The sequence below is a fragment of the Canis lupus genome, chromosome 15, assembly GCF_011100685.1.
Source record: "Canis lupus familiaris isolate Mischka breed German Shepherd chromosome 15, alternate assembly UU_Cfam_GSD_1.0, whole genome shotgun sequence".
Classification (NCBI taxonomy): Eukaryota; Metazoa; Chordata; class Mammalia; order Carnivora; family Canidae; genus Canis; species Canis lupus.
In genome coordinates, this window is record NC_049236.1 from 21,005,383 (window position 1) to 21,017,652 (window position 12,270).

At 44.0% G+C, this 12,270-nt stretch overlaps 1 protein-coding gene across 5 annotated transcripts in view; it reads left to right on the forward strand.

Annotated features, from left to right (window-relative positions):
* NAV3 (neuron navigator 3) overlaps positions 1-12,270 on the forward strand; it is a 189,423-nt gene that overhangs the window by 21,498 nt on the left and 155,655 nt on the right. For 4 of the 5 annotated variants that reach the window (XM_038558518.1, XM_038558520.1, XM_038558521.1 and 1 more), the window contains exons 3-4: positions 9,295-9,403; positions 10,091-10,474. In XM_038558518.1, coding sequence (XP_038414446.1) covers positions 9,295-9,403; positions 10,091-10,474 — 493 coding nt within the window. Of the gene's footprint in view, positions 1-3,368; positions 3,498-9,294; positions 9,404-10,090; positions 10,475-12,270 lie in introns of those variants that run through there. The other variant, XM_038558519.1, reaches the window with a different exon arrangement.

The window sequence follows — 12,270 nt, forward strand, 5'->3', positions numbered from 1 at the left end:
CTTCCAGAGCAAGCAGGTATAGCTGCCTCTAGAGAAGCAATAAATGGGTTCCTTACAGCCATTCAGGGTAAACTGATGAATTGATGATGTAGTTCCAAGGGAAAAACTACTGTAGCTACAAGTTGATAACAATAATCTTCTGTAAAGAAACAAAAGTACCCTTTTGATGTTTTCTATTGGGATCATTTCTTCAGAATAACCAGTTCCTCCTTACCAGCCTCTTCCTGGGTTCCATCCCTACTGGAGGATTAGCCACTGAATCAGGATGGACCCCGCGATTTAATTTGACCAAGGAAATATAAGTGGAAAAATGACATGGGCCATCCCTGAGCAGAAGCTTTAAGAGTCAATGCTTGGATCTCTCATATCCTGTCCCTCTGTCATAAGATCAACATGTCTGAAGACTGGCATTGCTCTTTTAGCATGGGTCTTAGTATAAGTGATACCTGGATCAGAGCCGCAGCCAACAGAGTGGACAGTAATGTGAGCAAAAGCACATCTTTGTTTTTGTAAACCACTAGAATTTCTAAAACTTTTGTAAATTCAACATAACTGAATCTACACCTGAATTTCTCCACCTTGACACTACTGACATTGTAGTTTGCATAACTCTGTTGTAGGCGGCTGTCCTGTCATTGTAGGGGGTATAACAACATCATTGGTGTCTACCTACTAGATGCCAGAAGCACCACACTCCCCAGTTGTGACAACTGAAAATGTTTGTGGATGTTGCTGAATGTCCCCTAAGGGGGACCCATTTCAGAAACACTAGTCTAAGCCTGGTAGTTCTCAAAGGGGGGTCTCAGAACCAGTAGTATCTGCATTGCCTGGAAATATGTTAGAAATGCAGTATCTCAAGCCTCTTGCAGACCCTGAATGAGTAGGGATGGGGCTGGGGCCCAGCAAGCTAGAACTTAATGAGTCCTCCAAGAGTTCTGAACATTAAAATTTGAGAGCCACTGGTTGAAGCTGATTGGTACACGAGCCCCTTTGTATAGAGGAGGATGTAATTATTGCTTTCACTTATTTTGATGTCTAAAGCATAAGAATTCCCTTTTTTGTGAATCTCTCAAGACACTCCATGTGTACTTTAGTGTAATATGTGTCAGACAAATTAGTTTTATAGAGTCAATAAATTTACTGTAGTCTCATGAGCTGGTGATTCACTAGGTCACAGTGATTCCAAATAAAGAAAAAGAAATGTATTGCTTAGGAATCCAGAGGGGGGTGGCATTTTGAGGTTTTAAAAAACACTTTGTAAATGATGTTTTTAAAAGGATAATCATCAGTTTCTATGATTTGACATTTGTACCCTCATTTAAGCATATTTATATAAAACATTTATTTTTGAAGACTGAAGAATTGAGAATCAGTATTTGCATTCACAGGTTTGTTCGCTTAATTGCAATTTTCTTTGATAAATAGTTGTAAAAATTTGCTTTTCATTTAATTCCTTTTTATATATGTGTGTAAAGCAAACCTAGATGTGATCTGCCGTGGGCCTGGGCATAAGAATTAATTAGCTTTGCAAAGTAGGTTATTATCATATGTAAAGGATAGTCAGTGTATGTTCTAATGCTAATTTATTTGTAGTCAAGAAATTGGGCATTTACCCTACTTGAGGTAGGCAATATGAAGTGAAAACTCAGAAGTAACTTAATCATATTAGTCCAGAAAATGATAAGGACTTAGCAGTTGGAGTGGCACAAATACTTCTATGTATCTCTCTGCTTCTCTCCTTTTCATAGGGCATGTTTATGGGCAGAAAACCTTAAAGAAATTTTAAAGACTCTTGTCCTTAGCTCTAAGTGGTACATATATGGTCCCCGAATAGACTTGATAAGTGTTTTAAAAGTTTTCCTAATATCAAAATGTTAGGGCGCTGGTGTAAAACATACAACCAATCCAAGAAAAATATAATAAATTTATCATCTAGGTTTTCTGGTTTTATTAAAATATGAAGAGACAAAGAGCTGATGCTGCTGCAATAGATTTATGGACTCAGACCAGAAAAAATGCTCAGTGTCAAAAACCATAATGTGCGTTATATATATATATATATATATATATATATATATATATATTTTTTTTTTTTTTTTTTTTGTCACATCGTTATCTCCCGCATACTTGGCCATCAACTTTTAATTATATGCTTCGAGTGAAGATATTGGGGGAAAAGCCTCTCGAGTTCCTTTCTTGGCTGTTTCCTACAGGAAGAAACCTGGGGTTTTATTGTCCTGTTGGGATCTCCCTGAAACAGCTTCAGAATAACGAGCCCGCGAGCAGGAGGTGAAGTCTTTCCCTTTAACGCATTACCTGCCCGCCAGCGCCAGCGGGGAGGGTCACGCTGCGGGTTTTAGGCCCTTTACACTCTGGGTTTTGATTTGTGCGTTTACAGCACGAGCGCAGCCCTCGGGCGGCAGCGAATCGCTCGTCCTGCGAGTCCGAGAGCGCGAGCGCGTGTCGGGGGCCGGGCGGGGGGCGTGGTCCGGGTGGCCGGCGGCCTCCGCCCTCCGCCCGGGTGGCCGCGCGCCCGCTGCCGTGGGGGCCCGCCCGCGCCCGCGCCCCGCAGCCTCCCCCCGGCCCGGTGCCCCGCCCCCCGGAGCCCCGCCGCAGACCCGCCCCGTGGAGCTCGGGAGACGCAGGAGCGGCGGGGGCGGAGGGAGAGCGGCGGCCGCGGTCCCGCATCCCGCAGCCTCGCTGGCCGCTCGGGCCCGGGGATGCGCACCTGCCGGGCGGCGGAGCCCTGCGGCCGCGCGGGGGGGGACCGCGACCCGGGCCGCCTGCGCCACCTGCCGCCGACGGGGAACTGCCGGCCGGCACCTGCCCCGCGGACTCACCTGGGGGCCGGGCTGCCCCGCGGACTCACCTGGGGGCCGGGCTGCCCCCGCGGACTCACCTGGCGGCCGGCACCTGCCCCGCCGCCTCACCTGGGGACCAGCACCTGCCCCGCGGCCTCACCTGGCGGGGCCCGGGGGTGGGGGTGCTGACCCGGGGCCTCTGCCCCGCCGCCCCCCGTGCGCACGGCGAGCATGAGCCCCGCTGACGGCGACGGGCCCGCGGCGACCATGCAGCGGCCGGCGGGGCTCTCGGTGCCGGGGGCGGGGGCGGGGGCGCGGGCGGGGGCGGGGGCGGCCCGGCGAGCTGCGCGGCCGCGGAAGCCGGGGCCCCGGGCATGAGCCCCGCCGACGGGGACCGCAGGGCCGCCGCGCGCCCCTCCAACTGGTTCGGCAGCGCGGCCAGGGCGGGCGGGGCGCCGAGCCCGGCGTCCTGGCTGCGGGCGCGCCCCGGCCCCGGCGCGGCCCAGGACCCCGCGACCCCGGGTCTCCGCTCCCCGGGGGGCGGCAGGGGCGAGGGCGGCCCGGGGCGCGCGGGCAGGAGCTGGGCGGCCGAGGAGGGCGAGAGCTGCCTGCGGGAGGGCGCGGCCCACCTGGACGCCGACGTGATCCTGACGATGCTGGGCGACCTGGAGCAGGCGCTGGGCGCGGACCTGCTGGGTGAGTGGCCGCCACAACCTGGGCCGCGCCCTCCCTCTCTCTCTATATTATTATGATTATGATTTGTGAGCGTCTTGCTGCCGTTGTTCCTTTGCAGAGCCGACCTCTGAGACCCAGCCGTAAAGCCCGCCCTGCGCGGCTGGGGTCGCGGCCGCTCCCGGCCGGTCCAGGCCTCCGCAAAGGGGTGCCGGGCCCTAGGGCCGCCGACCTGATGCTTGCCCGGGAATTAGACGTCTGCCTACTTTCCCGCGAGGTGACCCCGCCACAAAGAGGGGGTGAGCAGCCAAGGGCCTCTGGGGCAAACTTTGTGTCTAGGGGCCTTCTGCTGCTGCCCCGGGGGCTCCCACAACAGGCACCGAGACGGTAGTAACACTCGCAGAAACGCACAGGCATCTTTTGACAGCTTCACTCACACGCTGCTGTTTTTTTGTTTGTTTTTGTTTTTGTTTTTGTTTTTTGGTGTTTGGCAAAAAAATTCACATTGCAACTATCTAAACTACTGTGTAGGTGATTATGATACTTTACAGAGTAGGCCTTTTTGATGACCCAAGTCTTAAATAACTTCTGACATGATCTCTCATTAACTAGATAGGAAGATATCTAAAGTGATTCTTGTATTTTGTTTCAGTTTTGACTTTACTACCTCCCTGAATAGCCAGACTGTACGTGTTCTGCTTGTTACCCCTAATTGAGTGCTCTACCAAAGTACATTGATATCACACAGTCCTCTCCTCGAAAATCCTTAAGTTTTAAGCCATTGACCGCATCATATTTTGCAAATATATGTGTCTACAAGAAAACTTCCTATAAGACTCCTCACATAGGAAAGACTTAAGCCTGACCAGTGATCTCTTTGTTTCTTGTTCATACAACGGAAGCTAAATGTAGATGTGTTCTTATTCTCTGTGTAGACCCTCCTGTTGCAAGAGGTCTTATGAGGCTTTCCAGAATCTTAGTGAGCCAGCATTAGAAGAAGAAAGCTTAGAGAGACAGCAGAGGCAAATACTGCGCAATTTGTCATGTCAGTTTGGCTCTAAAGAGAGTAATGTTTCCACAGTTGTGGGAAGAGTGATTTCTGAATCTGAATACACCAGGTGCTCAGACATAGGAGATTTACTTCTTCACCATTGTGCGATTTCTATAATGAACTGTATCTCATAAAAGACCTCTAAGCAGTACAAAGGCAAGAGAGGGAGTCTTACTCCTGAAGAACCTTCTTATCTTTTTGATCCTCTGAAACAGTACAATCAAATAATATTCATCTTTCGCTGTAAAATAGTAGCATTTATCTTGTTCTAAGGACCTTTTATATAAGTATTCTCAAAGATATGAACAGAAAGCAGTCCCCTGGCAGTATTTTTTGGTTGCTCTGTTAAATTATAGCATGCTGTACGTGGGTGTATACATGACATATGCCTGTTGTGCATAAATAACTTGGAGCATTACTGTCAGAGGGTAATCTCTCAATAGAAGCCTGTGTGTTCCATGATTCTTAAACTCAGCAGCTGCTTATTATATTTATGGGATTATTCTTTTTAAGGCTTCCCCCTCCCCAACTATGCCAGTAGTCAAAAATGCAAGTGAGAAAGTAAGGAAGAATTTATTTAGTCAGATAGTTGTGACATGAATAACCCTATCAGGATAATGAAGCGCTCCAATGCAGTTTCCTAAATAATGATGCGTGTTACGTGGGTAAGTATATCCAAGCCCAGAGCACACAGGAATTGCAGCATTTCTGCCATGTGCCTGCCTAGGTTCTGCTTCTGACTCAAAATGGCCTCTTCCAAGTTAATTTTTAGGCAGGGTTCCTTGAGTTCAACTCTTGAATCTTGAGTATCCTACTAGACTAGACCAGGGTCTGTGCTATGGCTATACAGGAGACTATTTAAAAGGTGATTGGCCATAGTTTTTTTGCTATTTTCTGCTCCAAGTATCTGGCTTAAGAAGATTTGAAAAATTTCCATCCAAATGACTGTTGGGGTCATCTACAAAATTAGGGTTCTCAAAATAAATCAGGCAGCTGTACTCTAAACAATAACATTTGCCAAGGAGTTGGGGTAGAGGACATAATTCTCTGTGAATCAGGTTCATTCACAGATAATTTGACTTCTTATTAAAAGATGATAGTGCTGGCAGTGTTAATTACAACGTAGATAAGTAAAGCCTAAATATTAAGAGCAGGACCACACAGATCATGTGGCTCCTCTGTCCGAGGCAAAAACAATGTAGAAGCCACTGTTTCTCCTCAAGAAGCCTCCTTCCTGACTGTCAAGAGAGTAAAGATTTACACACATTTTCCAAAATGGTACATTCTGGAATCCGCTTTGAGTTTTTAACATTGTTGCAAACTGCTTTCTCATGGCTTGTAAAGTGTCCTCTCTAAGTGGGGCAGAGAGTAGGTCCCAAGGGAGCCTTAGTGGCTTGGAGATTATGGAAGTGAGAGAAGATACAACACTTTCATGACTAAATGAATTTATCATACGTGGTTTTTTTTTTTTTCTGCTTTTATTTTACTCGTGCTTTACATTTTACTTGTGCTTTTACATTTGGCCTTGTCAGTTGAGACTCCCACCTCTCCCTCAATCTTCTAGACATCATTTGGATACAAATTTATAGGATGTTTCAGATTTGGGTAATCCTTCAGGGGGTTGTAAGTGTATTTAGTTGTATTTTGACTTTTGTGGGTCATTGAGAACATTTACTGCAATAAATTTACTGCATAACATGACAAATCATGTTATCCTTCATAACATGAATGAAGCAGCAATTATGTTTTGCTCAGTAAGGTCTGGGAGGAAAAGATCCATTTGTCTGATTGTCATGAACAGTGCAGTGCTGTATGAGTGAGTGTTGTGATGCCTGAAACCAAAGGAGGAAAGGAAATTGTGGTTCTGAAATACGAGAGAAGCTATATAAACAAAAATGGATTCTGCTGGAAAAGCCAAGGATCTAAGATGCCTGTTGGATTGGAAGAAGGACATTTGTTTATGTATTTTTAGATCTATATTTATGTATTTGAGAAAGAACACGCATGTGGATGTGAGGGGCAGAGGGAGAGAATCTTCAAGCTGATTCTTCAAGCTGAACAAGGAGCCTGACCTGGGCTCCAGGCTCCACGTGGGGCTCGATCCCATGACTCGTGAGATCATGACCTGAGCCAAAACCAAGAGTCCGATGCTTAGGCAACTGAGCCGCCTAGGAACCCCAGGAGAAGAAACACTTAAAAGATGAAGGGGATGCCTGGGTGGCTAAGTGGTTGAGCATCTGCCTTGGTTCAGGGTGTGACCCCCAGGTCCTGGGATCGAGTCCCGCGTTGGGCTCCCTGCATGGAGCCTGCTTCTCCCTCTGCCTCTCCTCTCTCTCTCTCTCTCTCTCTCTCTCTCTCTGCGTGTCTCTCGTGGATAAATAAATAAAACTTACTTTAAAAAAATAAAAAATTAATAGAAGATGAAGATGTGAAAAAACATCTACTGAAATGAAATCTCTGAATAAATAAACTTACTTTAAAAAAATTAAAAATAAATAGAAGAAGATGTGAAAAAAATCTACTGAAATGCAATCTCTGAAAATATAATGTTCCTATAGTTTACATTAAGAATATATGGAAAGTAATGCAAATATAAATGTTTTTGGTATTATGCCAGTTGACAAATGGTTGAGATAGAGCTTGAGCGCAATGTGCAAGTTCTCACAGAGGGGAGGGGGCCAGGGCCAGGGGACATGTAATGGTATATTGTACAATCTGTGTAAGGTCAATAACTATATTCCTCCTCCCTCCAGTAAAAGTCATCTGCCCTTTAGGATTTTCCTTACAAACTCCTTCTTATCTTCTTTTAGTACCAGATTATTTGGAAGTAAAAAGTGGGCTTCTTTATCACCACTTCTCAAATATGCTGCTATATTTATGAGAAGGGTGGGGAAAAGTTCCAAGGGATTATGATTAGAATCTCAAGGGTCATTACCAGCTCTGAGTTTTAAAGTGATGGTAATTGATAAGGTTAAGGATTGCAGGACTTGAATTAGTGTAGGAGAAGTTTGTGCCATGTGCACGAGGAGGGTTCAACACCTATTTTTCTATCTTGACAATATATCTAAGGACGTTTTTTGTATTCTTAAAGTTTGAAATAATAATGCTATTGCTAAACCTCCTTTAATCATTCTAATATTTTGCCAATTAAAAAGTAGACACAGGCAGGCAGCAGAATGGTGGTTGTTTAGGCAACCATCCAGGATGAGGAAAAATGAACAACACAGTGATGTTTGGCTGAAGAAGAAAATTGGGGAATGAGCAGTTGGTGTCTTTTAGTCTCTGACTGCTGTGGTGAAGGTGGTATAGAGTTGTTCAGTCACCTTCAGAGCTCCTAGGACCAGCAGATGGAAATGAAAGGCAGGCAAATTATTCATCCTCGGAAATGTTTTCACAATGAGACGTATCCAATAGCAGAAGGAGCCATCTCTTCTGGAGACGATGCCTTTCCAATCTTAGAGGCTTCAGGCAGAGGCCCATGGCTACCTCCCAAGGGAGTCATAGATGAGTTCCCTCACTGGCTGAGAGGAAAGGTGGGGCATTCTTTGAAACCCCTGCCAATTCTATGATTATATTATACAGGTGAAGTGAGTGTAATTACTGTGTATTTTTTTAAATCTGGCATGAATTCTATGTAAGGAAATGAACACATTAACTATCTACGTACATTCTTGAAATAGCCTGTAGGTATGCATCTTGACTTCTCCGTGTGACAGTTTTCATACAGAAGTTTAATCGATGCTATTTCCTACCTTCACTTTCCCTTCTGTTTTTCCTTTCCTTGTTCCCTTCTCTTTCCCACTATCCCCTTCTTTTGCCTTCCTCTTCCCCCCCCTCCTTCTTGTACCTTTCCTCCCCTGATCCCCTTAGCCCATCCATTTCCCCTACCTCCCTTCTTTTCTCCTTCATCTTTCTTACTAAAGTGTCTCTTCACTGGACATCCTTCTGAGCCCAAACTGAACAGAAGATAAGCTGTACTTCCCCTACTGTCTCCCCGTGTTCTTCTCAGTATCCAGATAGACCAGTTTCAAATGGCCACTCGCTTGGGAGTATTACATGTCCATAATCAGACTGGTTTAATGGCACCTCTCCCTCCAAATGATTAGGTAGTGGTTGTGCAAGGCTAGCATTTGTCACACTGGCAAAGCTGCTGGTTTCATGCCTGTTAAACACAGGATGGGGTTAGATGCTAGAGCCTCTCCTGGAACTCAAGCATCTAGGTGGATGCTGTAAGTCTCTATAAAAAGTGACAAATATTTAAAAACAAAGCCATCCAATGTTAATAGGAGACTTACAAAGGTACTGCTTCTGTAAGAAAAGGCCTCTTATTCCCCAGAATCCAAGTGTGTAATTGTACAAGGTAAGTTTATCTTATTATTCTGACTATACCTAGGAAGAGGTAATTATGAGGATAATTAGAATCCAAATAATTCCAGATTTTTAAATTAAACTCAGCAAGAGAGAGTACTGTGTAGTATATTTCTGAATTAATCACTGTCACTTTACATGATTAAGGTCATGAATCTACAAAGTATTATTGTATTATCGTCACTCCTTATTATCCATTATTACTTCCAATGTTACGTTTGTTTCTATTCACATTTTATTTGTAGAAAGGAGACATAATTTTCAGGCAGTAAGCATTTGGAATCCCCTACCTATTATTTTACTTTTAAGGAGAGGAATTTATATTACTTATCTAGGTAGACAATTATTCTAAGACCAGTAAATGTCTTGACTAATAAATTTATGATTATGTTACTTTTCTAGGTGAAGATCCTGAAACAAGAAGAATGAGAACAGTTAAAAACATAGCAGATTTGAGGCAGAATTTAGAGGAGACTATGTCCAGTCTTCGTGGGACCCAGATAAGCCACAGGTTTTTTTCTCAGTTCTATATATAAAGAAAAAAATAACAGCCAAGCACCTAACCTCTTATAAGGATAAAGAAAGAATTTTAGTTTCCTTATTATTTTCTTCAATTTTACATGACATTCATCTGGTGACTTCTTAGGACAGACCCAGGGACTTTTTTCTCCTATCCATCTCTTCTTCCATGTAGTGTCCCTTTCAAACCAAATTAGCCACTGAAACTACCACCTTCGCTACTAAGTAGATTTCCGTGCCTGTGACAGACGGCAAGCAAAGTTGCAGTTGATATGCATCTAGGGCAGGGGTGAGGGATGCATCTAGGGCAGGGAGTCGGCGATGGGGGAGGGATAGACCATGAAACATAATTGTACTCAACTTCCAGGATGGTTCTGGGAAGCCTTTGGGGTTAGGTTAAGGGTTTGTTGAAACTGTGAAACAAAATTCTGTTTCATGTAAAATGATTGATGATGGCCTTTCTTTTGAAAGCAGAAATGCAAAACAACAGACTTCAAATGAATGCCCCTTCCCACACTGACATGCAGAGGTGTTTTGCATCTCATGATGAACGCTTAATTTGACTCGCATGCAAATGATGTACTTCTAAGAAATGACTCCGCTCTAGCCTTTCCTGTAGACCATAGTCTTGGTCTATGATACCAAGTGAATTATAGTTATTTCTTCATTTGTTTGACAGCACCCTGGAGACAACATTTGACAGCACTGTGACAACAGAAGTGAATGGAAGAACCATACCCAACCTGACAGGCCGACCCACTCCCATGACCTGGAGGCTGGGTCAGGCATGTCCTCGACTTCAGGCTGGAGATGCTCCCTCCCTGGGGGCTGGCTACCCTCGCAGTGGCACCGGCCGATTCATCCACACGGACCCCTCGAGGTTCATGTACACGACGCCTCTCCGTCGAGCAGCTGTCTCTCGACTGGGAAATCTATCACAAATTGACATGAGTGAGAAAGCAAGCAGTGACCTGGACATGTCTTCTGAAGTTGACGTTGGTGGATATATGAGTGATGGTGACATCCTTGGGAAAAGTCTCCGGGCTGATGACATCAACAGTGGGTAAGCAGCCTTTATCTCTATCAGCATTATGTGAACAGGGACGGTGGTCTACAGAGATGCATTAGCTGGAGGAGGAGTAATTAGGCTAGCTCACAGAGTCATTAGAAACCGTGACAAATGGAAGGTTATTGGGGGTATATCAGGCCCCCTCTTCTGCTCATTTGTGAAAAGTAAAATATCTAAGACTTCTGTAAAATCGTTTTTCATTGTAAGCTATTAAATTTTTCTCTTATGACTTCAGAGAAACAAATATGCCTTTGCTTTTCAGAGTGATTTTCACATGCTTCTTAAGTAACAGATTTTGTAGTGAAAGACGTGGGAAGGGGACAGGAGGAATTTAGCTGAGCTGCTGGACTTTTTTTTTTTTTTTTTTTTAATATGGCTTGTCAAAGCTGCCTCTAACTTCTTTGAAGAACAAATATCTTTAAGCATTCTTCATTTATGTACCTCCAATCTAATTTGAGGGAAATCATTTTAGAATTGAGAGTTTCAATCTCTTTTGATGGTATCAGATTAAAAAAAAACTCCGCCTTTTTCTTCTGCTTTCTATTATATTCCAAAAACAGGAAATTAATTAATTAATTATTTATTTATTTATGATTATATATAGATGATTAGAAACTCTTAAAGATTTTGGCAGTGAGGAATATTTAGTTCAATCTGAGGATGAGCCCCAATGGAGGCAATAGGATAATCTATTAAAACTACTTCTAAAAAATAAAAAATAAAAATAATAAAATAAAAATAAAACTACTTCTATTACTAATAGTAATTCCATACAGATAAGAAAACTGATCCTAACTGAGCACAATTGTATAAGGCTAAGGAAGAGCTAAACCGGCACTAGAACTCAGATATATCTGACTTCAAAACCCTGGCTCTGTTAATGCAAGGAAAAGCTTCCCAAATCAATTTTATGATTTTCATGTTTTCAAATTTAGGAGTTTTGGCTTACTTTTTTGTCCTTGTATACCTGAGAGGACCAGTATCAGAAATCATTCTTCTTAAGAGTAACCCTTCCTGACTTCATTCATGAGAGGACAGAAAAGCTTATTTAAAGGTGACAGGCCTACGGAAGAGCTTTTATTTTTTTTTTTTTTTTTATTTTTTTAGATTTTATTTATTTATTCATAGATACAGAGAGAGAGAGAGGCAGAGACACAGACAGAGGGAGAAGCAGGCATCATACAGAGAGCCTGACGTGGGACTCCATCCAGGGTCTCCAGGATCACGCCCTGGGCTGCAGGCGGCGCTAAATCGCTGCGCCACCAGGGCTGCCCCAGGAAGAGCTTTTAGATCAGTGTGTAGCTCTGCTCTGATACCCTGCGATCCAGAGCTTGCCTGGTGCCACCTTCCCGGATGGCGAGATCCCAGCAATGCAGACTTAGACGGATTGTGGTCAGTGAGGGTAGGCAGTAGTTGAGTTGCCACTGGAGTCAGACAATTTAAATTCCTTTCTACCATTAGCTATCAGTGGACTTTGGAGGGGCAGCTTAAGTTAGACGCTTTTTTGTTTTCTGTAATTAGGGATACGATTGCAGAATCTCCACAAAATTCCTAGGAAGTAAGAAAATAACCCACAAAATTGTACTAACTCAGAGCCTGTCACAGTCTGAGTGTTGAGTAAATTTGTCACCAGCATCATAATTTCATGAATTATCATTAATAATCATACTAATGTGTGGATGTTACTGTTATCATTTTTGTACATATTAAAAACCACCTAGGAGGGGATACCCAGCTCAGGGAACGTGATGGCAACACAGGAACAGCTAAGGCATGAACTTTTTCTCCCG